The sequence below is a fragment of the Myotis nattereri genome (genome assembly GCF_964212035.1).
Source record: "Myotis nattereri genome assembly, chromosome: 11".
NCBI classification, from domain to species: domain Eukaryota; kingdom Metazoa; phylum Chordata; class Mammalia; order Chiroptera; family Vespertilionidae; genus Myotis; species Myotis nattereri.
Window position 1 is genome coordinate 25,779,559 of NC_138086.1, and position 27,326 is coordinate 25,806,884.

Sequence of the window (27,326 nt, forward strand, 5' to 3'; positions counted from 1 at the left end):
AAAGCATTCACTCCTGGAATTGTTAGAATTTGCTTAATAATCTTAGAATTGGTTGAAGTTCCTTATCTGACTTGCTCAAATATCATACATATTACATGCCTGGATGGGCTTTTGGAAGGACGCTCCTTGAATAATATGATGTCTGTGTCTTTCTTCGTTAATTTTCGCCTGAATATTCTCTATAGATAACAGGTACACGTTTCCCCTCTTCAGCATATGGTGCTATCTTTCTGCTAAATGTGCTTCCTTACAAGAACACATCCTTCATTTATCAAATTCAAATATATTTGTAGTAAACTCTCTAGTTTTCATTCTTCTGTTTACTCCATGTGATACTATTTTTTGGGCGCTTGAGGTCATAAGTAGGATGACCACCTCATCCCAGTTACCTGGGACTTTCCTGACTTTACAACGGAAAGTCCTGTGACCTGGGACCCCCCAGGCTAAGAGGTACAGTTGGTCACCCTAGCGAGGGTTATTCCTGACAAGTGACCCTGTCATATTTACTCAGGAATTTTAAACTCACTTCTCCTTTGTTGCTTCTTGTCACTTTTTTTCTTCTTTATTGTATCCAATCCTGTTACTACACAGGGCCTGGCCGGGAATGGGTCTGCCTTGGGCTGGCCGGTAGTGTGTGGGTTCTTGACTTGGTGCAGGAAAGATTTCACAGCATGAGACCAGGTGACTTTGAGATTACGTTTGTGAAAGCTGGGGACTGTGAAACAAAGGAAGGGCTGAGGGTAGACGGAGCAACAGGAGGGAGCGGAGGCGGTGCTCTGCTTTGGATCCTAGAAGCATTATGGGAAAGGAGTGGGCCAAAGTGGGGCTGCGTTAGCTCCCCGGGAAGTCAGAGAAAAGGGGGCCTTGGAGACAGGATCAGGGGGTTAGCCTGGGACGAGCGGCCGCTGCTCATCGCTCCCCTGGTTGCAGGTCTCATGGGGACCCTTAGCATTTAGGAGGAAGTGAACATTTCATGCCCGGGAAGGGGCGTGGGTGTGCTCTAGAGCGAGCCCTCACTGAGTCTTTGTCTTGAGGGTTTTTCTCTCTTCTGTGGGCCAGAATCTTAGTGGAGAGTTTTTAATTTGCTGATGCATCGAAATGAGTGCAAGGGGGAGTTTGGGATTATTCTTTGGTCTGCTTTACTGTTTTACTTTTATATTGGGTCCGCCTGGCTCTAATCGGGTTTTTGTTATTTGTTACCCTGACTTCATCTGTCCTTGGGTTTAGTTGGCACAAATGGCATTAATTGGGCCTTTGTTCTCTATTTTCCCAGGCCAAACACTGTGTGTTCTCTAGTTAGGGAGGAGGACATAAGCCATTTGCTCTCAGGTGTCCTTGGTTGGGGAAGATAAGGGCTTACAATTCGCTTGCTGGCTGTAAATTGTTGGAATTATTGGGCCTTGTTTCATTATCTCATCTCAGTTTCCCCATTTCACTTGCCCAGGAATTTTCCTAGCTTCTTACTATCCTGCCTCGATCTTACTGGTTTCTCCATAATTTCCCCCTTTCCTTCCCAAAGTCTAAGCAAGATAACTCATTATAATTGGAAGAAAACTTGGATATTATGTAGTCAAGCTCATTGACCTGCAGATGATCAAATTGAAGCTTGGAGAGATGTAACCAGCTAAATTTATAAATCTTAAACCCAGAAGGGGTTATGCCTTGCAATGCCTATAATAACAGTGACTAGTAATTCGATGTCTTCTAGTCCACCTGCTCACTGGGGACAACTTGTCTTTTAAGATAAAGTAAAAATGTCCTCAAATTCAGATTCCATCTTTGACAAGCAACTTGGCTTGGGCCCCAACGTCTCTAGGATTCTCGGTGTTCTCCCATGTTGCTGGGTACCTCCGGCTTCAGGCCCAGGCTCTGCAGACTTTCTTAGGCCCAACCTGCTTTCACCCTCTGTGTGGGGCGTTTCAGCAGAGCCTGGGCCTGGAGCTACAGGTCCCCAGCAAACAGCGAGAATACCAGCAACCTCGGCAATGAGGTATTACTGGGGCAAGTCTTGGAGCCATCCAGGAGAGGTCTGGCTCCTAGCCACACACACCCTCACGCCCTTCCCTGAGCTGATCACTGCACCGGGCGCATCCACTCGGAGGTAGGCACTGGAGGGCGGTGAAGCAGCTCTTACACACAGCCGCGGTGCTGTCCATGGACATGGCTTTGAACATGGGGTACTGGCTCTCTATAAGTTCGTGACTGAGACAGAGCCATGGCAACACAGAAGTGAAATTCAGACACAGCCTGTGTCCATAGGGAAGCACAGATTTTATGAAAAAGCACAGGCTGTCCAGGGGATTGTCAAGGGCGGGGGAAAAAAAAGGAGACATATGTAATACTCTTTGTAATACTTTAAGCAATAAAACAATTAAAAAAGAGAGAGAGAAAAATATCCTTGGGTGAAGATTAACCAAAAAAAAAACAAAAAAAAAAACCACAGGCTGTCTCTACCTCAAGTACCTCTGCTGCTAAAGAAGGATCTTTACGCCTTGCCAGCATCTTCCCAGTTTCCTTCTCTGCAGCCTGTCAACATGGTCTGGAAAAGTGTCTGTGGTCTCATTCCCCCCGTGCCACCATGGAAACTATATTCATTCACTCACTCATTCATTCACTCATTCGCTCATTCATTCACTCACTCACTGGATAACATTGACTCTCTTCATTGTGACAGCTGTGCTGGGAGAATGACCCGTGCCTGGTTCCTGATCTCAGGAAGTTTCCGGGGAGGGGCAGAGAAGAGAAGCTAAGATGACTGTGGCACAGGGGGTCTGAGCAAAATACGAAGAAAGCGCAAGCAGTGAGTGATGAACTCCTGCATTCTGCCTGGAGGGGTTGAAAAGGGCTTCCCAGGGGACGGGGCTGGAGTGTAGACCTCCCCTACTATTTGCAGGGCACTGCCCAGGCCCGGGGGCAAAACCAAGCGACCTGGGCTGTGCAAGAAGAGCTTGCAGTCTTGTTAGGGGTTATTCAGGAACAATACAAAGTTGCAAGAGCGAGTCACGAAAACAAAGCGCATGGGATCCCTGCAGTGTGGGGGACCTCCCCCACGTTCTGGAATAAGATACTGAAAGTCACAAACATGAAGGACAATTTTCTAAAGGGCTCTCCAATTTTCTTTAGGAAATTAAGCTTAACCTGTTTTACAAGAAATGTGCTCACACGGACAGAAGTCTTAGATTCAGAAATTCAGTGGCCAGAGTTGCCTTGTGGGTGGCAGTACACGCCAGTGTCGAGTCACCGGCCATCTCTGATGTCCTATCAATAATTCAGTGTCCACGGCTTCGGTCGTTTTCTGTGTACATCTTCCCAAGAACCCACGCTCACCACCATGACGGTAGGTTTGCACATTCTTACCTCTCACTTGAATTATTGATTGTCTACCCTGGGCCCAGCACTTTTCTAGGTGGGGAAATTCAAAAGTAGAGGGAACAGGGAGAGGCAAATGCCCCTGAGATGAGTGACGTACTTAGCGCCCTCTCTCCTGTTACTCGACCTTGAATACAACCTTCTCCGTGGATGAAATAATAAAACCGCCTCACCTCTCAGACCTTCTCTGTCAGACCAATTTATCCTCAAGATTTCAGCTCAGCTCCAGGCTTTTCTTTCTTTTTTCTTTTTTTCTTTTTCAAGTACAGTTGACATTCAATATTATTTTATATTAGTTTCAGTTGTATACATAGTGGTTAGACATTTATGTAATTTACCAAGTGATCCCCCTGATAAATCTAGTACCTACTTGGCACCATAACAGGTATAATAATATTATTGATTATGTTCCTTATGTTGTACTTTACATCTCGGTGACTATTTTGTAATCACCACTTTGTACTTCTTAATCCCTTCACCTTTTTTTCATCCAGCCCTCTAGCCTCCCTCCCCTCTGGCAGCCATCAGTCTGTTCCCTGTGACTATGAGTCTGTTTCCGTTCTGTTTGTTCATTTATTTTGCTCTTTAGATTCCACATGTAAATTAAATCAATGGCATTTGTCTTTCTCTGTCTGACTTATTTCACTTAGCATAATACCCTCTAGGTCCATCCATGTTGTGCAAATGGTATGCTTTCGTTCTTTTTCATGGCCGAGTAATATTCCGTTCACATATATATGTCTTTTAAATGCAAATTGCCTGAAAAAGGTAGCTCCTGGCTCCATAAGTCACTATGGCTCAATGGGAATCCTTTTCCAATGGGTTTGCTTATGAAGAAAGGAGCAGAACACGCATGGGGACTGGGCCTGGGCTTGGGAGACTGAAAACATTGAGGTGAGTCACAGAGAAGGGATGGGGGGGAAATATAGATTAAAGCAGCACTGTTGATATAATGAGTTTATATTATAATTGCTTCTTAACACAGAGGAAACAAGAAAGGGCCCAGTGTGAGCATGAAGGGAGAGAGAGGGGGAGGGAGGGAGGGAGGGAGGGAGGGAGGGAAAAGAAAGGGAGAAAGGAAGCCATTGCTTACATAAACTGTTTGGTCAATTACGTGTTGATTTCTTCTTTGCAGTTGGCTACATTCTCAGGTTGGGTTCCTGTCCGCTCATGCTGTTTGCTGCTGCATCTGCAAATATACTGCTACATTTAGCAAGAATAACACTTAGTAAGAAGGCCCAGACGTGAGACCCTTGTCCTACCTAACAGTCAGTTCCTCCTCTTCTCTTCCTGCAAGTACTTCCTTAGGGAAGGAGTTAGGGCTTTCACACAGTGCCTGGGACTCTGCTTCCTGCCGCCTATAAGACAGTGGGGAGGTGAGAGAACAAATGCCGGGCAGAGAGGAATGAGGGAGGACCCACTCAGCAGGCACTCGCCTCCCTTATCTGTTATCAGAGCAGGCTGTCTCGCTCCTGTGGGCGCCTCTTCCATCCATGGCGCCTTCAGAAAGACCTGTTTTCCAGGTTGGGGCCAGGATTCATACGCCAGCAGCTCCCACAGCGACCTCCGGCTTCCCAAAGGGCCTCTCACACAGCTCTGGGGCCAGGCACCCATCTCCGAGGATCCACCTGAGGGTCCGGGGAAGCCTTTTCCCACCAAAATAACTCTGAAGCCACTTCTCAAGAGCCTTTAATCTGTACAAAGACCAATACCTTTGGAGGAAGCTTCTAGCAAGCACTCACTCCCCAAGAGAAATTTGCTGAACATTTGCTTTCTCCTCAACAGTCAGCTCAGAGCAGGTCCCCCGCCAGAACGCAGGATTTGGACCAGGAGAGGAATCACTATAGACATCGGTCCTCCGTCAAAGAGGTGTGAGCGTCCTGGGAGAAGTGCGAGGTGTGAAACACCCACCCTGAGCTGACAAAGTGCAACATAAGAGAAGAAGGTGTTGGCTTGTTTCTTTTCACTCTTACAAGGAACCCACTACCAAGTGCAAATGAGGAAAGCAATTGTTTTGTACTCAAAAAGCCATATATTTCCATCTGTGCTCTGTGGATGCTAATAGGTTTTCAATCTTTGAGGAGCACCCAGTCCCAACGTTCCCCTGCTGGGCAGTTACCCAAAACAAATAGAGCTGGATGGTTGGGGCGTCCCCTGAGTTAGGGGCAGAGGACATCTCAGAGCTGCTCACTTCAGGCTGCTGTCATTAAGCCTGAAGCCAGCAGTGAGCTTCTGCCTGTTGCAGGGGCCGGGGGTGGGGGTGAGGTGGGGAGAGAGGTTGGGCTCATGTAACAAGGGTAGTTTCTGGGTGGCACATGTGTGGACTCAAGAGGTAGTTCAGTGTTTTTTTCGGACTTCAATGTGAACACGACTCACCTGGGAAGCTTGTGAAAATGCAGGTTCTGGCTCAGTGGGCCTGAGGCGGGGCGTGAAATCCTGCATTTCTGACATACTCCCAGTTCAGGCAGATGTTTCCGCCCCCCCCAGCCACACTTAGAGAACACCAGGAAGCGGTGAGGGTTCAAAGACAAAAAACTTCCCACTTTTGAGCACTGCCTTGGTCTGGAGCTGCCCCGGCGCTAGAGTTCCAGATTAGGCGCCAGTGGCTTTTCATGGCACACGCCCAGCAGGGCTTTGTCAAAGCTGGTTGTCTTCCCCCAGGCAGCACTGCCAGAGGCCGGAAAGCTAGGCACATAGGTGGGTGCTGCTCTCTGCTGGCCGTAGTCTGAAGTGCAAGCCCGCCCTGCCCTGGACAGGCGCGGGACGTCACACCTGAAAGTGCTGGGGCCGGTCCAGGCCAGGAAAGGCTTGAGCTTCACTTCTCCACCTCTGGGCTCTGTCCGCCACAGACCTCAGGTGTCTGCATCCCCCGCGCTTTAACTCAGGTCACCCCTGCATGGCTGGTGCTTCTGATTATGTGCCCACCTGTGTGGGGCATTGATGCCCATTTAGTATTATTGGTTGCTGGGTGTGCCAGGATGACTCTGCAGTTTTATTTCCCACTGAGACCGGAAAGGGTATGTGCGCTGTAAAGGCATTTCTAAGCTGTTTTGGTCCGAAGGAGTGGAGAGAGAGAGAAACCTCTTTTACTTATTTTTAATACAAGTTCTCTGGGAATATCCCAACCGTGGCTGTTTCTAGGCTTCCTTTGTCAAGGACAGAGCTTGTTTGTCATGGCCACCGGGACACCCTAGAAATGGGAATTTAAGGATTACTGTGGAACGCGGAGATGCAAGGCATAATGGGGACCCCCTCTTCTCGCAAATAAATGTAATATTCTCCCAGTTTCTATGTTAACACGGGCCGTGGACGGCAACTTCAGCCGTGGTCTCAAGGTTTCTGTGTGCAACCCAGGTAGTAGAGAGATTCACCAGCGGGCCAGGAGGGGGAGTGCTGGCTGGTTGCGCGGTAGAGGGCCAGAAGCAAGAGCACAAGACCTGTAGCTACCAGGAGCCAAAGGGGAAGGAGAGAGAGAAAAAAATGATTGGTGGGGAAAACCCAAGATGCAAATGCTGCTCTCTGTCTTTATCTGCCTGCCCTTCTTCGAAACTATTAAGCCTTCTCTCTCCTCCTGAAATCGACAACACTCTTCCCACCTCAGCTGCCCATGTCAAGGCCGCCACCTCCTGCGCCCGCTGTTCTGTGCCCCCAGGAAGCTCCCTCCTGTTTCTAGTACAAAAGGAGACACGACCGTGGTCCTGTCCAGGATGTTATAAAGGATGAAGGAGCAAGACTAGTCTAAAGCAGCGATTTTCAACCTTTTCCACCTCATGGCACACATAAAGTAATTACTAGTAGCACACCAAAAAAGATATTTTTTTGCAGATCTGACAAAAAGAAATGTATAATTTTTTTCTAATCCTCACCTGAGGATATATTTTATTTTTTGAGAGATTGGATGGGAGGGAGGGGGAAGGAAGAGAGGGAGACAGGGGGAGAGAGAGAGAGAGAGGAGAGGGAGAGATGAGAGAAAAACATCGATTGGTTGCCTCCTGCATGTGCCCCGACACGGGCCAGGGATGGAACCTACAACCCAGGTACATGCCCTTGACTGGGAATCAAACCCTCAACCCTTTGGTGCCCTGACCTGGGGGCGGGGATTGGACGTGCCCTTGACTGGGAATCGAACCCGAGACCCTTTGGTGTATAGGCTGGTGCTCTACCCAGTGAGCAACACCGGCCAGGGCCACCCCATAATTTTTTTATGAAGCACCCTTCAGGGACACCAGAGTAATTGTTCCCCAAATATTAGCACAATTCCAGAAGAGCTGCAAGCTCCCAGGAAGGGTTAGCCCATGAAATAATAAGTTGTGGGATAGGACAGTGTCCTTGCTCAATAGGAAGATGACAATTTATTTTCTTTTAATAGGTAAATTTTGCTGGAAGCCGATCCAGTCTGGCTGCTTGAGGCGGTCCCTGCAGGGATGTTTCAAGGGACCTGGCGTATATGGCATGCTGTTCTTGGTATGTTTGCTCCCCTTCTTAAGCGCTGTGTGTTTTAACCAAGGTCACCTCTCCAAGAAAGGTTGTTTCCCCAGGTGAGGATTTTTATCAGTAAACCCCTTAACTAAGTGCCAGAGAGGTAGTTAATCACTTTAACTACGAACAATCACGCTTAAGCTACATAATCTTCTTCCTTGTAGCTTAATAGAACAATAGAGTAACCTTGGAATTGAGATAAGAAATGCTCTAACCTTTTGAATAGAATGGATAGGATTAAGACCGAATAGTATACATACAGATGTTAGATGACAATAAAGTGAAGAACCTGGCTATGATGATCACCTGAACACTGCCTCCGTGTCATTCCTTCTTCGCTGACTCCGTCCACACCTTGGGGAACCCCTGGACCCGCTGGGGCTGGACCCCAGCAAAATGTAACATATTCATACCTATTGTAAAAATAGAGTTTCTGTTACTGAACCTTATTTTCTTTTTGTCATATTTCTCTGACGTTTTCTAGATGGAAAATAAAAAAGTTCCCTTTACTCCTGGTGGTTTATCTCCCTGTTGGTTTGGGTGTTCTACAACCCATTCATTCAATTAATCTTTACTTAACAAGCAGAAAACAGCACACTTGGGGGGCGTCTCCACCTGCCTTTTCTAATTTAACCGAGATTTGCTTGTTTGTGTAGCTGTTTGCCCGAACAGTCCTGGTTTGAATGGAAAGTTTGCCAAATAATATGGTTGAGTGAAATGTTGTGACTTTTGCTTAGGTACTCCTTCCTTCACCTTTTAGCCTACATCACATCTCTGGAACTTTCCACGGTCAGCCACCCTGAGTGGTAACAGCTGCACATGGGAATGACATGAGAGGTAATGTTTCCTTTGGTTTTGGATATGATGAAAGAGTAGATCTAGAGTCAGCAGCAAGAGGACAGCCTGTTGGCTATTTTTTAAACATTGTACTGACTCAAATGTTTAAGCATTATAGGCCTGAGACTTTCACCAACCACAGTCATTCACTCATTTCTGAAGGATGGATTGGACATCTATGCAACTAGGGACTCTCCCAGGCAGTGGGGTGATGGTGATAAACAAGACAGACAAGATTTTCCTTCAGGAAGTGATGAGAGAAAGAGATTAACAAGCAAACACATTAATTCAGATCGCAACAAGCTGATGTGAGAAATAAACTGGACAGTGAGCCAAGTTGGGGGAGAGGGTAGGCATGCCACTTTAACACAGACAGGTCAGGAAAGGCGGCCTCAGCGCAGAGGAGACATTTGAGTCAGGACAGAAGAGAGAAGTCAGCCCTGCTAAGAGCAAGTAAGAGAATATTTCAGGCACCCAGAAAGCAAGTGCCAATGTCCTGGGGCAGGAAAGAACTGGGAATCTTAGAGAAACAGCAACGAGGCCTGCAAGTGGGATGCATTATGAGCAAAGGGTGGGTGGCCCATGACAAGGGAGGAGAGGCAGTAAAGGGACAGAGTCCAGAGGCCATGAAGGCTTGATCCACAGGCTGTATTTCACTGAAAGGGGAGTGGAAACTCATTGATGGGTTTAAATATGTTCTTTTTATTGATTTGAGAGAGAGAGAGAGGAAGGGGGAGGAGACAGGGAGAGAGACATTGATCAGTTGCCTCCTGCACATGCCTTGAAGGGGGATCAAACTGGCGACATTTTGGTGCATGGGACCACTCTTGAGTGGTGAGAATATAGGTAATGGATATTCCCTTATTTAGAATCATTTACATCTTCTAATTTTTCTATAATAAATATGTGGCATTTTATTATCACAAAGTTTGTTTTTTAAGTAACTCTCAAAAATGTTAAAAAGTTGCCGTAGCCGGTTTGGCTCAGTGGATAGAGCGTTGGCCTGGGGACTCAAGGGTCCCAGGTTCGATTCCGGTCAAGGGCATGTACCTTGGTTGCAGGCACATCCCCAATAGGGGGTTTGCAGGAGGCAGCTGATTGATGTTTCTCTCTCATCGATGTTTCTAACTCTCTATTTCTCTCCCTTCCTCTCTGTAAAAAAATCAATAAAATATATTTTAAAAAAATGTTAAAAAGTTTATTATAACTACAACTGTTCAAAGCCCCACGTTCTAAATAAATATATGAAGAATATTAGCATGTAAAGATTTTGTCCATGTGGTTAACAGATAATTTCTATGCTCTGGAGGAAAAAAAGATACAACTGTAGACCAATCTGATAAGAATAAGTCAAAATGCATGTACTTTTATTTTCCATTTATTAAACTAGCAAAAGTAAAAAGAAAATTGATGAAACCCCTTAAGCATCACTCTCATAAATAATAATATGCGTTTTGTCACTGGGAAAACTGTGCCCCAAGTTGCAGTGCTGCTGGTTCATGAATATTGTTTAATCTTGCAAAGGGCTGGACAGACTTCAGGTTTAGGGCAGGCAATGGACGCCAGCCACCAGCCTCTGGCTCCTCCCCGCTGCCGGGCCTTACCTGGGCACAGCCACCCACCTGAGCACTCGGAACGGTAGCACAGCCATGGCCACCTTTGTGAGGCTCAGCACCAAAGCCAAGATGCCCATCGTGGGCTTGGGCACCTGGCAGGTAAATCACACTCGATTCCCTGGAGGGGCTTTGGGCGTTTTCTCCTGGGAGTCAGGGGTCTGGGGAGATGCGAGGTGACTTTCCTTTCTCAGGGATGATTCGAGCTGCAAAACTGCAAGTCTGGCTTTTTCCGGTGATAGTGAGAGTTCACTAGCAAGTATCCAGTTTCAAGCTGCAGTTGGGCTTCACAAAACCCCGGTGGTTTTCCAGGGCAGTTTCTCTTTCAGCAGCCTTCCCTCTGAACACTCCCTGGCTCTAGGTTACTGAAAGGGTGTGAGGGGGATGTCAGGGCGCAGAAGGCCCAGCACTCCTTGCTGCTCGGTGTGTACACGCATCCCTCTGCTCTGGGGCTCGCTAGAAATGTGGAAGGAAGCTCAGGCCGCATCTCAGGCTACTGAGGTGGAATCTGCAGTTTAACAAGATCCCCAGGTGACTGCGGTGCACCCCGGGGTCTGAGAGGTACTGTGCCCACAGCGGGGATGTCCCAGTGTGGGCTGAGGACAAAACCCAGAAAGGCACTGTGCAGAGTTCAGGGAAGCAGATCCTGGAGCCTCTCTTAGGCTAAGTTTTAAATGCCTTCCCATCACCTTCCTGGGCCTTCTTTCTCATTTCCAATGCAAAGTAACCTTAATTTCAGACTGTAATCAAGAATAAGAACCATTTGTTTGGGTAGAAAGGAGCTGCCGCCCAGGATACAGATTCAGGTAGCAACCTAAATTGTGTTCCACTGAGGCAAAGGGGAGGACACTCTTTTTTAAATCCTCACTGGGGGATATTTTTTCCAATGACTTCTAAAGAGAGTGGAAGGGAGTGAAGGGGGGTGGAGGGAAATGAGAGAGAGAGAGAGAAAGAGAGAAACATGGACATGAAAGAGATTGGTTGCTTCCCAAACACGTCCTCACTGAGACTGGGGAACCCACAACCAGGACACAGGCCCTTGACTGGGAATTGAACCCATGACCCTTCAATCTGCCAGCCAACACTCTAACCATTGAGCAAACTGGCCAGAGCAGGGTAAAGTTCCCACACAGGTTTCCAATTAGGTCCATTTTATGTAAACGAGGTATAGAAATATAGAAATTGTGCAGTTCTGATTGGTTGGTGTAGGTCTCAGAGCTTCCCTGCAGCTGTTGGCTTAGATGGTGGTGTAACAAATGTAAATATCCTATATAATAAAAGCCTAGGTGGCGTGATGCCCTCACATGACATCATCACAAAATGGCCGGTAGGGGAGGGCAGTTGGGGGCAAACAGGCCTGCAGGGGAGGGCAGTTGGGTGCAATCGGACTGGCAGGGAAGCAGTTAGATGTCAATTAGGCTGGCAGGCAGAAGTGGCAATTAGGGGCAATTAGGCTGGTGGGCAAGCAGGCAGGTGAGTGGTTAGGAGCCAGTAGTCCCAGACTGTGAGAGGAATGTCCCAGATTGGAGAGGGTGCAGGCCGGGCTGAGGGACACCGCCCATCCCATGCTCTAATTTCAGGCACCGGGACTATAGTAATGTAAATATGTGGAGCAGGGTTAGTGCAGGAAACTGAGAGTTCAGCCTACGGTTCCTCCTGGTATACAGAATGCCTGAGGAGCCCCTCTCAGCAACTGGTTCTAGACCAGGGTTGGGCAAACTTTTTGACTCGAGGTCCACAATGGGTTCTTAAACTGGACCGGAGGGCCGGAACAAAAGCATGGATGGAGTGTTTGTGTGAACTAATATAAATTCAAAGTAAACATCATTACATAAAAGGGTACGGTCTTTTGTTTTTCAGTTTGCCCACGGCTGTTCTAGACTCCTATTATTTATAAAATGTGGGTTCTCAGTTCACCTATGGGGAGTCTATCCCAGCAGATTTGTTTCTTCTCAGCATTTACATCAAATGAATCTTTCTTCTCACATCCTAACTAGTGATAGGAGCAATCTTTGCATTTCTTCTCTCTTGCCCCTCTGCTGATTCTTTCTCCTCTGTCTCCGCCCTTCTTGCACTCAATCTTTCCCATCTCCTCTCTTGAGTTAGAGCAGTGGTTCTCAACCTTCTGGCCCTTTAAATATAGTTCCTTATGTTGTGACCCAACCATAAAATTATTTTCGTTGCTACTTCATAACTAATGTTGCTACTCTTATGAATCATAATGTAAATATCTGATATGCAGGATGGTCTTAGGCGACCCCTGTGAAAGGGTCGTTCGACCGCCAAAGGGGTCGCGACCCACAGGTTGAGAACCGCTGAGTTAGAGGGTAGAATCCCGTGTAGTCCCAGGATCGGGTCATTCCCAGGAAGCATTCTTGGTCAATCCGGGTGAGCAGTTCTCCTCCAGTTTACCTCAGTCCCAGCTTCTCTTGCTTGAATGAGGCTATTTTGCTTCAAATCAGAGCTTCGACCTTGATACAGATGTGACAACAAATTGCTCCCTGTCGTGTTCCGGGTGCTGTGCTAAGAACTTTACATTCCTTGTGGCAGTTAACACGATGACCTCCGGGGCAGCAACTAGTATCATTCCCATTTTGCAAAGTTTAGATAAAGTAAGTCATCTGCTCAGGTCTCACACCTAGTCTGCGACGAGCCTAGTTTTTGCTGCAATGACCATTTTCCATCGGTAGATTCCTTTGGGTGGTTCAGAATCCAGTTTTCAGCCCGGTCATTAGAAGGGTTGCTGTCGGAGCCATCGCTCCGCCGCACACCTGGAGACATTGCAGAGCTGGAGGGTTAACCTGGATTAGAAGGAAATGGGCTTTTATGAGCTAGGTTAGGCCATAAGGCCATAATCAGAAGTGAACTCACTTTTCCTCCTTCTTCTTTGGGGAGTCTTCCAAGCGTGTTGTTCTTCCCAGGTGTCCTCTGGAAAGTGACCCCAGTGAAGCCTTGGTTGGGAGAAGCCAGGCTTGGAGCAGAGCCCTTTGAAGGTGGGCTGGGGATATGATATATGTGGTCTTTCTATTAAGTCCTCCCTAGACAAAGTCAAGGAGGCTGTGGAGGTGGCCATTGACACAGGGTATCGCCACATCGACTGTGCCTATTACTACTGTAATGAGAACCAGGTCGGAGAAGCCATCCAAGAGAAGATCCAAGACAAGGCTGTGAAGAGGGAGGACCTCTTCATCGTTAGCAAGGTACTGTTACCAGGAAACCCCCGGTTGGGCTTGGGCTGCCTGTCGCTCTGTCCAGTAACGAAGGCAGGGTTAAATCATATTAGGCATTTATTGAGCAGGCCAGCCAACTGAGAACACAGGGTGCTTACAAGCATCAAATCCTGCCTTCCCAGCAAGGTACAGGGGACAGAATTATGAAGGGGAAAGGGCTTGGGGGCTATGTGCAGCCCTGGGGGGCTGCAGACATCAGCTGTTGCCCTTTAGTCATTGATGAGATGATGTTGATGTCATGATGTTTTGACTCCTGGTGGGTCGGTCTGACTGTGCTTACTGGTTCTGCTTGCTGGATTCACAGCTGAGTCACCTCCTCAGTCGCTTCGCACAGGCCTTGAAAAGGAAACTAAGAAAAGCGTAACCCCCTATCTATAATAATAAAAGCGTAATATACTAATTAGACTGGACAGCCAAATGACCTTCCTGATGAAGCCAGGGCTGTGAGCGCCGAACCCCTGCATGAATTTTGCGCATCAGGCCTCTAGTTCACATGTAAGAAAGTTAACCCCTTATTCACTTAAGTATTTGTGTTCTAAGATTTAAAATAATATGATTATTTTTCAGTACCAGTCTCCTTTGCTGGGAGGACTGCACTTTAAGTAAAGGCGGGAGGCTTTGGATGTGGTCAACACCCAGAACTCTGCCAGCCTTTCCTCTGAGTTCTAGCATCATTTCCCAGCCCTCTTCATCCCTGCCTTTATGACATCCCTGGATATACACATATCCACACTGTCGAACAGCATTAGTGTGGGGAGATACTGCTGCCACGCACCCATCTCCAGGCAGTTTTCCCTAGTGGGGAGGGCTCCACTGAGCCATGGGGGCAGTCTCCATCCATGGGATCCACCTGCCCTATGATAGTCAAAGGCTAAGGGTGCAGTCAGGATTGATCCTGAAGCCCTGCCTTTTAGCACTGGTCTCAATGGCTGTGGCCCAGAGGTATTTTGGAAAATGGCCAAATTGTTTTTTTGTTGTCACATGCAAATTTTATTTTAGTTCAGTCTAGTAAAAGGTGAGTTACAAAATGTTATCTATATGATAAAAGCCTAAGCGACCATTGGGCAGAACAACCAGAATGACCGGTTGCTATGATGTGCACTGACCACCAGGGGGCAGATGCTCAACGCAGGAGCTGCGCCTGGTGGTCAGTGAGCTTCCACTGCCACTTAGCCAGAAGCCGGGTTCATGGCTGGTGAGTGCAGCAGCAGTAGCAGGAGCCTCTCAACTGCCAGTGAGGGATCCCGGACTGCGAGAGGGATGTACAACTGCTGGCTTAGGCCCGCTCCCTGTTGCACATCCCTCTTGTAATTCATTATGGGAATTTCATGCACTGGGCCTCTAGTTTTAAATAAAGGGCAGCGTGAGAGAGAGGTGAGAATCACTGTATCTATATTATATCCAACTTGCTAAACAAATACTAGTTACAGGAACTTGGAAAGTGCCCAGATCCACTGTATGCAGTGGTGGAATCTGGATAAACTTCTTAAAGAGTCAACACTTGGGGCCCATGGGCCCGGAGACATGAAAATGCAGAGGAAGGGCCATTTGCTCCCAAAGACTTAAAAATGCTTGACATTTAAAAGCTACACACAATTCCTGCCCTCAGAAAGCCGATAGCCGAGGAAGAGAATTAGGCATTACACAAATACCAAGTCAGGGCCCAAATATGCTAAACAATAGGCGACACAGACAGAAGGCCAGGAGAGTTGAAAAAATAACTTGTCCTCACAGTTAAAAATGTCCTTGATTTGCTGAGCAGCCTGGTGATCTCCAATACCTGGATCATGTGTCTTAACCCACTTTGCTCTAAGAGGCCTGCCTCTGGTTAGATCAGGGTATACATCCACGGCAGGGAGAGTGAGTCGCGGGGCCTTCCTTTCCCCAGTACTGACGTCTTGCCTTTCACTCATTAGCTGTGGTCGAGCTTCTTTGAGAGAACCCTAGCGAAGGAAGCCTGTCAGAAGACCCTCATGGATCTGAGACTGGACTACCTGGACCTCTTCCTCATTCACTGGCCACAGGGGTTACAGGGATCACAGGTCTGAGCTACTTCCTGTCCCCATCTCCAGTTCCCAAGTAGGTGCCAGGGCTGGGCATGGGGCGGATAGAGCAGGAGGCCTTGCACTTTGTGACTTGAGCTGCAGGTTATCGGGAGGAGACGAAAACCTGGAAGAAGAGCTGAGTCCACGTGTGGCTCATGAAACAACCACGGGCCCAGGCATTCTCTCAGTCTGGGAGAAACATGCTTTCTGGCAGTCCAGGCAAGCAGCAGCTGCCACATCTCCTTCGTCCTGATCCCAGGCCAATAGTTCCCTTCCCAGGGGAGCTCTTCCATGCTGATATGTCAGGGCTCAACCCTCTGGTGCCCTGGGGTGCCACCTTGGAGAAGAGCCCAGGTACGGTCCCGCTGGGAGGTAGCCAGTCCTCGCTGAAGAAATGGCCCTCGTGTCCTGGGGCTCTACCCCTGCCGGAACCTGGCAGACAGGAGGGACACAAATTCCTGGCTCTCTCACCTCCTGACCAGCTATGGCAAGGATAGTGTACCATCCCTAACTCCAGGCTTCTTAAGGCTGCAAGAATAGAATTTGGCCAATATATGGTATTCCCCCAGGACACCACTTCTTTGGGAGCTAACCCTTGTTGGTTGATTTTGAAACTGAAGTCTGTCCCCAAGTATCTATAGGGTCTGGGTATGAAGGCAGTGCCCATGGTGACAACAGTGGCTTTTGAAATGTGCTCATAATAGATTTTAAAACCATCCCAGCAGTTTCTAAAATATAAAAATATATGTTTTATGCTACAGGACTTATCCTACAGTATGTAGGATAATTCAAACTCACGTTCTTGAAGTTGGCACTCTGGAAGTTGAAAAAATAGGATGAAGGTGTGGGTGTTTAGCATGAGTTAGGACCCGGAAGTCTCATTGAACAAACCAAGTGCTCAGATGAACAGTGCACTAAGCTCTTCGTTCTGCATTTTCAGCCTGGACAAAACTCTCTCCTCAATGTTACGGAAAGCAATGTCCTCTCCAGTAAATTTACATTCTTGGATGCCTGGGAGGTAAGTTCCATCTTCTTCTCAGTGCGCTGGGAGTGAACCCTTCCCTTCTGTCCACAAGGGCCTGTCTGTCTACCCGGGTGTGAAGCAGCCCATGGACTTGGTGCTGTTGAATTTCATCATTGCCACCATTCTCTCATTCTTTAAACTCCTTCCTAATCGCCTTTGGCTTAGGGTCCACCTGACACCACTTGTGTTTTCAAAGGCTAAGACTGAGTTCTCAAAGGAGACTGGAATACAGTGCACCTCACCTGGAGGATGCCCATGATGTCCTCAAACCAGGAAGAGGGATTTGGAACAGAGGCCTTGCCCTGGGTTTGCATGTATCCGCTGAATAACCTAGCATAAGTTGTTTAATTCCTCTGAACCTCAGGTTCTGCCCCTTAAAAAAAAATCTTATAATACATGCTAATAATATATATCTTTTAGAATATGGCAATTTAAAGATTAAGGTCACTACCATCTATTAAGCACCAGGAACTTCAGTCACAGAGCTTAAGAGGTAGGTACTATGATCATCCCCCTTTACAAATGTGGAAATTGAGACCCAAGAGGTTGGTGACTTTGTCAGGTCATGTAGCAAGTGTGTGGCAGAGCTGGGACTGGATGAACCCCGGTCGATCTGTCCCAAATACCCCACCTACCAAAGCACTTCATATGGAGCTTGGCACACAGTGAATACACATGTTCCAATATTGGGGGATACGAGCAACTCGCTTCTCAGGTCAGATAATGACCTGTCCCACATAATTTGAATTCAAAATTGGATTAAGGAATATCTTTCTCTGCTCATCCACCCCCACCCCCCACTCCCTGAAACCAACATGTCCTCCTGCAAATGCTAGTAGAGATGAAAGTGAATGAACAAATGACAAATCAATAGTGACAAAAACTTCCAGAGTTCACTGTGTTACTTTGTCAGCTTTTGGTGTGGGACACATGTAGCTCATATTTTACAGCTTAAAAGTGTAGTAAGTGTTAAGCCTAACCTTTCTGAAGAACTTATCCTATATAATAAAAGCCTAATATACAAATTGACTGAATGGTGGAATGACCAGTTGCTATGATGTGCAATGACCACCAGGGGGCAGATGCTCAAAGCAGGAGCTGCCCCCAGCCCACAGGCCCCAGGCCAGCCAAGGCAGGTGCCAGTGAGGCCCCCCCCCCCCGCCCCAATCATCCTGCCAATCGCCCCACAGAGGGAGGCTACAGGCAGTGGCAGCAGATTGGCCCTGATCGCTGACCAGGCCTAGAGACCCTACTGTGCATAAATTTCATGCAACGGGCCTCTAATACTTGACATAATTAAGTGTTGACTTTTCTGTGGATTATTTGTTTAAAAGTATTTATCTGTAAGCACAGCATTATTGCTGCTTTGAACTTCAATGAGTAGCAGTAAGAAAATTTAGATAGCAAAATTGATTTGCTAACAGGGAAAAGGTTAATAAAGCAGAAAACTAATCATTGAATAATGGCAAGGTTAACAATTTGTAAATGTATTTGAAGGGAATTATCTTTGGCAAATAAATCATGAAATTTGTCTACTAGCAATAGAAAGGCTACATTACAACAAAGTATGGAGAAAACTATCCCGTTTTCTATGGGTGAGTTTCTAAGACTGTTATGAAGCTCTCTGGGTTGTAGGTAAAAGGAAAAAAAGACAGCAAAAACTACCAGCCATGCTAAAGAGCTTCAGTATTACCATTGGACTTGATGGACGAGGATATATAATTTACACGTAGGCTCTGTAAGTCAAAATTAGCAATAATAAGGCAGCAATGATTTATGTAACTAAGATCCATACTAAGTAACATCATAGTTTAGGAGCCAGACACAGTAAATAGCAATAAATGAAATACTTTTGGGAAAATCCTCTGAAAGCGTCAATTCGTCATACATTCTACTATCTTGATCATATAATTAATGAATCCAAGGTAAATGCGACAGAACATCACTGCCAAACAAGGTATGAGCTGATGAGCCCACATTCTAAAAAGAGGACTCAAGTTTCAGGTTGAAAAATGCTTCTTTTAGATTTGCGTATTATTTTTTACCTTAATTATCATACAAGTCACTATCTAACTACCGAGTCTTAAATATTTGTTTGATATACTTACTAAAATAAATGTATGTACTAAGCCTGCATTTTCAAGAAAAGATATTACTTTTTCTTTGCTAGTGACAAAATTGTAGCCATAAAAACAAAAAACGATAATGAATTCTCATACTTAACTGTAGAAAAGAAGTCTACATATTTATTTTACTACCACAAACAACCTCTTATGAGGGAAACAGGTCAGGATTGATGATTTCATAAACAATATAATGGTTTATGTACATGGACTCAACTCAATGAATGTTTTATTCCTGAACATGAAAATTGTGGCAAGACCTGAAACACAGCTTAAAATTTCAGCAGACTCAGCCACTGCACTAAATTTGGTGACGGCTCTGTTGTATATCTTACCCTGGTTAAATGTGAGCTCTTAAATATCTTAGGAATTATTTCTGAGATGTGGAGATAGGATATCTCTAAGGTTGTTGGTTCTACCAGATTTTTCCTCCTAGCTTTTATGATGGTATGAATTATGGCAGTTCTGTCGTTTTTCTCTGCAAAATAATAATATATATATATTCTGATAGTCACAGTGCTGTCTTTTGAATGGATTTGAGAATAATTGCTAAATAAAAAATTTTGAAGGCATGAAAAGATTTTTAAAAAAACATTTTTTTTTATTGATTTTAGAGAGGAAGGAAGAGGGAGAGAGAGATAGAAACATCAATGATGAGAGAGACTCATTGATCGGTTGCTTCTGGCATGCCCCACACTGGGGATCGAGCCTGCAACCTGGGCATGTCGACACTCAACTACTGACCCATGCTGGCCAGGCGGCATGAAAACATTTTGATGGTCAAGGTCAGAGAGTCTAAGATGAAACAGACAGGTCTGAATGTGTAAGCCATAGGTGGTTATGTGGACGTACATACATCCAGGCCAGTAGAAATCTCCTTGACTGCCCTGAGCAGATGGGAGGGGAAAAAAGGTAAAGAAGTCAAGATGTAGCATACACGCCACTCTATCTGATCTGACACAGAAACGTTTATATTGTGTCATCACTCAACTCCGGTGTTTCAGGACCCTTGTGGGGCTCAGTCCTTCTAACCTCTTTTGCCTGGTTGGAAGACCTGCAACACTTACCCTAGTGATCACAACGCCCAGTGATGGCGAACCTATGACACGCGTGTCAGAGGTGACATGCGAACTCATTTTTTTGGTTGATTTTTCTTTGTCAAATGGCATTTAAATATATAAAATAAATATCAAAAATATAAGTCTTTGTTTTACTATGGTTGCAAATATCAAAAAATTTCTATATGTGACACAGCACCAGAGTTAAGTTAGGGTTTTTCAAAATGCTGACACGCCGAGCTCAAAAGGTTCATCATCCCTGAGTCGTAGGCTGTGTGTTAAAATGACCTGGGAGTTTTAAAAGTCTCCGTGCCTAAGCTGCATGCCAGACCAATTTGGTAAGGAACTCTGGGGGCAGAACCTGAGCATCAGGATATTTGAAAGCTGTCAGGTGACTCCAAATTCCAGCCAGGTTCGAGGACCATCGGATAAAGTGTCCCCTGAGCACCTCCCCCTTGTCCCACCTCGAAGCCTGCTTTCCTCCCACCTGCTCTTTTTTCTCTTTCCTCAAAGTTATTTTTTTTTAAATATATTTTATTGATTTTTTACAGAGAGGAAGGGAGAGGGACAGAGAGTCAGAAACATCGATGAGAGAGAAACATTGATCAGCTGCCTCCTGCACTCCCCCTTTGGGGATGTGCCCGCAACCACAGTACATGCCCTTGACGGGAATCAAACCTGGGGCCCTTCACCCCTCAGGCCAATGCTCTATCCACTGAGCCAAACCGGTTAGGGCTCCTCAAAGTTATTTTTGAGTCCCAGTTTAACCTCCACCCATAAAGTCTTCTTCTCTGGCCTCCGATTCTCAGTGCTATGCCTCTGGCTCCTGCTCTCCGGCAGCCTCAGTGCTGTGGCTCATTGCTCCCCAGAAGGGAACCGAGCTCTTTAATTGGACTGTAAGATTCTTGGGAGAAGGAAGCACATGGTATATTTCTATGTCCTGACAATTCCTGGACAGGATCTGGACTTGGAATAAGGGAATAATAAGTACCTGTTGAATTGGGGGCTGCTGTTAACAGATATGGTATCTTTGGGCAAGTTCAGAAAAGTGCCCCTTATAGACTAAATATTGTAAAACAGGTATCTTTCCTTGGGGTGCAGGCACCAGGGACACAGCTTGCTAAATGAATGGTGGCCAGATTATGGCTCCACTCAACTTCTTGCCTGGGTGCCCCTGCCAGGGCACAGGCTGCATGACCTCCCCCAGTTTGCTTGATGTGCAAAACCAAGCCACGGTTGGTATGCAAGAGGTTGACCCAGAACCCAGACAAGTGATGCTTCTCCTCTTCCAGGGCTACCCGGAGCCACCAGGTTTGGGGGAGAGGAGAAGGGCAAGCATATGAAACCTTCATCTTTTACTTCTAGTGTTTCATCAGGTCTGAGGAAGGGCAGAGGGCTGGAATCGACCTGCAGGTTAGATAGAAATCTCCCTTTTCTGCCTCAGCTAACCCTACGATGGTGGACATTGTACCAGCTTCCCCTGTCCCAGAGAGGACTAAGCCAAGCTAAGGTCCCCGGAGCCCCTCTGGGATGCCCAGAGTTGCTCCTCTCTGTGACAGGCCATGGAAGAGCTGGTGGATGCGGGTCTGGTGAAAGCCATCGGGGTCTCCAACTTCAACCACATCCAGATCGAAAGGCTCTTGAACAAACCTGGACTGAAACACAAACCAGTGACGAACCAGGTAAACTGCTTAGTAAGGTATAATGATCCTGCCCATTATGTCTTAAACGGTTGGGGCCAAGTTCTGTGTTATGTACTGAGTCTTATCTCAGGGCTCAGTGATCAGGACACTTTGGGGAGGTATGAGACAGCTCTTGGGGTCTGGGTTAGCAGGGGGCAGTCTGGTCTTTGTCTGGCAGTGTGTGTGTGTGTGTGTGTGTGTGTGTGTGTGTGTGTGTGTAGAACCCCTTGAGAACAGCTCATAAAGCAGGCCAGCTGCCGAGTGACAGGGATTGCTTGCTTTTGCAGGTTGAGTGTCACCCATACCTCACGCAGGAGAAACTGATCCGGTATTGCTACTCCAAGGGCATCACTGTCACGGCATACAGCCTTCTGGGCTCTCTGAGTAGACCGTGGTATGGCATCTGAAGGGTTTTTCTCTTGATACCCTAAAAACGTATTCCATAATTGGCTCATGTTGGTCTTAGACTACAAGCCCTCAGAAAGAAAAACGTGTTGAAGGCGATGTGCCTGGCACAGCCAAGCAGTGGGGGGAAATAGGAACTTTCAAAAACGGCAACGTGCCTGACCCTTGAGGATGCTCCAGGTCAGCCACCCAGGGCTGGGCCTGCCTTTGCAAAGTGCTGAGGCTCAGAGCCCGTGGAGCTCAGGGGCGAGACCCCACGCATTCAGAACCTCCCACCTCATCTCCCATGTGGAGAAGACTGATGAGCAGCCCTGGGCCCCTCACTGTAGTAATATTCCCCCGCATATGATAAAATGGTGATCGTTCTACCTTCCTTCTGCCTGTAGGGCCAAGCCGGAGGACCCTTTCCTGCTGGAGGACCCCAAGATTAAGGAGATTGCTGCAAAACACAAAAAACCCACAGCCCAGGTACAGTGTGTGCGTGTGTGTGTTCGCCCCGGTAAACCATTTTGTTTTTTTCTTCCTTATGTTGCCTTCACTTAACTCCTTGAAAGAGAAGTGAACAGGAGAGGAAGCCCCCCAGGCCATTCCTTGGAAGTGTCTTTGCAGCCCAGGAAATACCATGGTCATCAGTGAAGGAAGGCCAGCGTCCCTCTCACGGCTGCAGCGGAGCCCTCGAGATGAGCAGCCAGAGCGTGACCTTTGGAGCTGGTCCAGATCCCAGTTCCACCACTTACCAGCTGTATGACCCGAACACTGTCCCAAGCCTCTCTCTTTCTTCTTTTTAAAAAAAAATAATGTGTTAAAGGGAAGCACAGGGAGGTTGTGAGGATTAGGGGAGATAATCGAGCAGAGGATTGGCAAGTGTTGGATTGTCACGAAGTGCTCAGTCCATATAGCCGCTGTAACGAGAGGCACAGTGAGCGGCAGGTTTTTCATTTTTCCTTTTCGTAGGGGAGGCGCCCCTGTAGATAAGTGGGAACACGATGTCCCTTTCTGCACAGGTTCTGATCCTGTTCCAGGTCCAGAGGAATGTGGTCGTGATCCCCAAGTCCACGACACCGGCACACATCGTTGAGAACTTCCAGGTCAGATTCTGGCTGGGTGGCCCTGGTTTTCCTCAGTGGAGGAGGGGGCGGGAGAGACTCTGTCACTGGGCTTTTCATCCCATCCCTGCATTGTCTGTGGGCCTCACGCCCTTCCCACCACCCTGCCATCTCTCAGGCCAGGGAGCTGTCCTCAGTGGAGCTGAGAGAATGATCTGTGGGCCTAGGATGTGCTGGGGGCGCAGCGGGCAAGTCCTGTTAGGTCTGAGCACAGCGGTGCCTCTCACCACTGAGAAGACCTGCGGTTGCCCCTGAGCATTAGGTTCTGGGGCCACACACAGCAGTAGGCAGGCACGGACCACACTTGAAGACCTGCCCATCAGGAGCGCAGACATGGGTAGTGCTGATAAGCCTGGCCACTCTCCCCTTGGGAACACTAAACCCTGTCAATACTGCAGTCTCCGGAGGATCTAATTTAGAGCCAAATTCGTATCCAGTGGACATAATGGGAGCAAGGCTGTGGCCCCATTATGTGAGTTTGCTTCTGGTGGGAATGACAGAGATCTCAAAGCATACCAGGAATGGGCTTGGCGTTGATGTTTTGGAATTCTCTCTTTTCCAGGTCTTTGACTTTAAATTGAACGATGAGGAGATGAGGACCATTCTCAGCTTAAATAGAAACTGGAGGGCCTTCAATGGGGTCTTGTAAGTGGCACTGGGTTAAGGAGGAGGAGGAGGGATCATCAGGAGTTTTTCTAAATGGATAGAGGGTCAGCTGGAAGGATTGGAAGGCACCTGGGACTACTTTTATCTTTACATACTATTTCCTGGTAGTTTGGCAATTAATATTGGAGTACCTGGAAAAGACGCATTCCTAACAGCTGCATGTTGTCTGAACTTCTAGATGTAGAGCTAGAACTTTAAGAAAGGACATGTAACTAGGGAGAAGACAGAATCATTAATTTCATCCACTCAATAAATATTTATGGAGAATCTACTATGTGCCAAGCACTTTCTAGGTGCTTGAGATAGCACACTGGTCAAAGTTCTTGCCTTCACAGGCTTGCATCCTGGTGAGGGACTACAGGGACTACAGAAATAAACTCAAAATAAACATGCAATTAAGACTGAATCCTACAACTAGAAACAGAGGCATGGATACGGGGAACAGACTGACAAGTGTCAGAGGGGAGAGGGGTTGGGGGACTGGATCAAAGTCGATGAAGAGATTGAGCAAAAAAAAACCAAAACTAATATATATATATATATATATATATATATATATATAGAGAGAGAGAGAGAGAGAGAGAGAGAGAGAGAGAGAGAGAGAGAAAGAGAGAGAGATAAGCAACAGTGAACAATGTTATGGCAACCAGAGAGAGAGAGAGATAGAAACATCAATGAAGAAAGATAATCATTGATTGGCTGCCTCCTGCACACCCCCCCACTAGTGGTCGAGCCTGCAACCCAGGCATGTGCCCTGATCAGGAATCAAATCGTGACCTCCTGGTTCATAAGTCAATGCCCAACCACTGAGCAACACTAGCCAGGCTGGGATTGATACTTTAAATAGGATGGATCAGGGGAAACTCTGCTGAGAAGATGCCAGTTGAACAGAAACCTGGAGGAGGTGAGGGATGAACCGTGTGGATGTCTGGGGGATTAGCATAGTAGGCAGTGAGAACCGCAAGTGCAAAGGCCCTGAGGTGGAACTGTGTTTAGAGGAGTTGAGTAAGGAGCCCCTGGGGCTGGAGCAGGATGAGTGAGGGGAGGCTGAGTATTAGCTGTTATTATGAGTTTATTCTGTGCCCTGGATCCTAGCACACCCATCAGATCAATCTGATGGAAGATGAAGGTGGAGCCTCCTTTGTGTTCGTACAGAATTTGGGGGGGAGGCTGAGAGGGCACAAAGGCCACAGCACACACCAGAGGAGAATGCCTTTTGCACCAGAGTTTAATATTGACATGTTTTTCTTTGTGCTTGCTCTCTCCATAGGCTCTCTCATTTGGAGGACTTTCCCTTCGAAGCAGAATATTGAAGCTGAATCTCTTGATGGGATGACCCCACAGCGTCTCTCTCTCCATCTCACTGAACTCTCTTGGCCAGAGTCCTCTTTTAGCCGAGCTTGTCTGAAATCACACTGAGCCTGGCCCTCCTCTAGGCCAGAATCCAGGCAGCCGTATGTACAGCTACACATTCAGCCAGGAGCAGATTATCACCAGGAAATACGACCCCAGCAAGCACACCACAGGGTTTTCCCCCACATATCTGATCTAATCATGGGACAATTCTGTTTACACTGTGGGTACAAAGATTAAAAAGATAAAGGATAATAATAATAACCAATAAGTATTGAGAGTTTACATAGGCACAGAGAGAGGACTGGTAGTTGCCGGATGGGGAGGAGGCCTGGGAGACTGGGAAAAAGAGGTGAAGGGATTAGGAAGTGCAAATTGGGAGTCAGAAAATAGTCACGGGGATGCAAAGCACGGCGTAAGGAACATAGTCATTAACAATGCCAGGTGACTACTGGAAATCCTGGGGGCAGGGACACTGTGTAAGCGATGTGGTTGTCTGACCACTATGCTGTATACCTGAAAATAATACAAAATAAGATTGAAAGAAAACTGTGACTGAAAAATTAAAATTAAACTTCTCAGAAACATTGAGAGTTTACTATGCGCCAATACTATTCAAAGGTCTTTTTGTTTGAGTTAAGCCGTTGAATGCTGCTAGTACCTCCTGGAAGTGGGCACTCTTATTCATAGCTCGCAGAAGAGAGAATGCAGGGATGCTCAAGGCCACCCAGGTTGTAAGTGGCTGAACCAAGTTGCAAAGGCAGGTGGGCTCAGGGGAGCTCCCTGTGATTTGTCCCTCCCACGTCTTCCAGCGCTTTCTCTCCTTGCCTTTCTCTATCCTTTCTCCTTCTCACTTACCCTCCTTCCTTTAATATGTGGTCATACCAAAGAGTCAACTGCAGTGGTGGCAGTGCCTGTAAGAAGCCACCTTTCATTGAAGGAGAGGCGCAGCATATTCCTGGGGGTGGGGTGGCAAAGAGTGGCATGTCTGAGCAAGGAAAAGGCTTACTGTTGCCATTAATCTGGAACGTTTTTTCTCTAATAATTTCTTCTTACGAAATATTCCAATGATATAGAAATGCACAGAGAATAATATAATGAGCATCTGAACACCCACCTTACTTATTTAACAAATGGTTATATTTTGCCATATTGGCTTCAAACATTTAAAAAATTATTAATGAAATAAGTGGTTATTGATATGGTTGAAAACTCTCTGTACCCCTCCCCACTCCCATTCTACTGACACCCTCCCCAGAGGTAATGCACACCCTCACGTTGACGAGGTGCCAAGTCCTTCCTCTGCTGGTTATTTGCTTCCAGTCCTCGCCCTCCCCTATTCGGCATGGCGGAAGTCTACGAGCAGCAGGAAAAGACTACCAGTCCTAGGGATGGAGGTTACAGGAGGAGGTGATGTTTCCTAATCCCAGAAGTCGGGTCATCTAGTGGGAGACCAAATCAAGGTAGAGGCTACCTGGCGAGAGCTGGGAACAGAGAGGAAATGTTACTTCTTTTGGAGAAAAGGAGAAAGTAGGGCCTCCTGTCCCAAGTATGGTCAATGGGAGGTCCTGTTAGATGATTGGAGGGCAGGAGGAAGAAACATTAGGTGATTCTCCCTCTCTCCCTTGATTATCGGCTTCTGTGTTGCACTGTACAGTTCTAGACTGTCCCTAAATATGCTCTAAAGTTGCCTTGAGGCTTTAGTTATGAACTACAAAGGCAAACACCATTCAAGTGTTCAGATAAAGCTCTGAGTCAGGAAGAATTTTTTACTTATTCGTTTGATCTTAATATTAACAGCCTGTTTCTATTTCAAGATTAGTTTCTGACCAGAGCATGTCTGCCTGTGAGGGCCTAGCACGGTTCCGGGAGTGCACGTGCACTTGCTGGTATCCGAGGAGCCTCCGTGGCCGTCCTCGTCGCAGATGTCATAAAAACCTGTAGAAGGATAAAGGTGACCTTTTGTGAGGGGCAAGCACCCGAGGACACTCTCATTCATTAGCACGCCTCCTGAGTTCAATCCTGAGTTTCTAGCCAACATCAAGAGTTTTCTCATTGTTCAGAGGTTACATAAACTCAACGGAAAGAGATACTACACAGGGACATCTTTGTGTCATTTTGATCAATGATTCCAAGTTCAGATCCACAGGCCCTTGGGTGGCCAGAGTTTCTGCAGATCTAAAACTTCACCAAACATGAGTTGTGGACTAAACAAACATTATGTCTTTTTAAAAACTATGCAAAAATAGGAGGCAGTAAAGAAACTTAGAAAAACAAACATTTGCCATAAATGTGACAAAAAATGAATTGGTAATTTTCTTATGATTGAAAGAGCT

General features: G+C 46.8%; 1 protein-coding gene across 1 annotated transcript; it reads left to right on the plus strand.

The window, feature by feature from the left end:
• Positions 1-10,334: 10,334 nt before the first annotated feature.
• LOC308527468 (aldo-keto reductase family 1 member B15-like) lies at positions 10,335-24,950 on the plus strand (the record flags this gene model as incomplete). The annotated part of the gene is made up of 10 exons (XM_081102791.1): positions 10,335-10,400; positions 13,331-13,498; positions 15,445-15,570; positions 16,514-16,591; positions 21,338-21,460; positions 21,748-21,854; positions 22,252-22,333; positions 22,870-22,953; positions 23,534-23,616; positions 24,908-24,950. The coding sequence occupies 10 exons, from the start codon at positions 10,335-10,337 to the stop codon at positions 24,948-24,950; spliced, it is 960 nt and encodes a 319-aa protein (XP_080958917.1).
• Between the last annotated feature and the right edge of the window lie 2,376 nt (positions 24,951-27,326).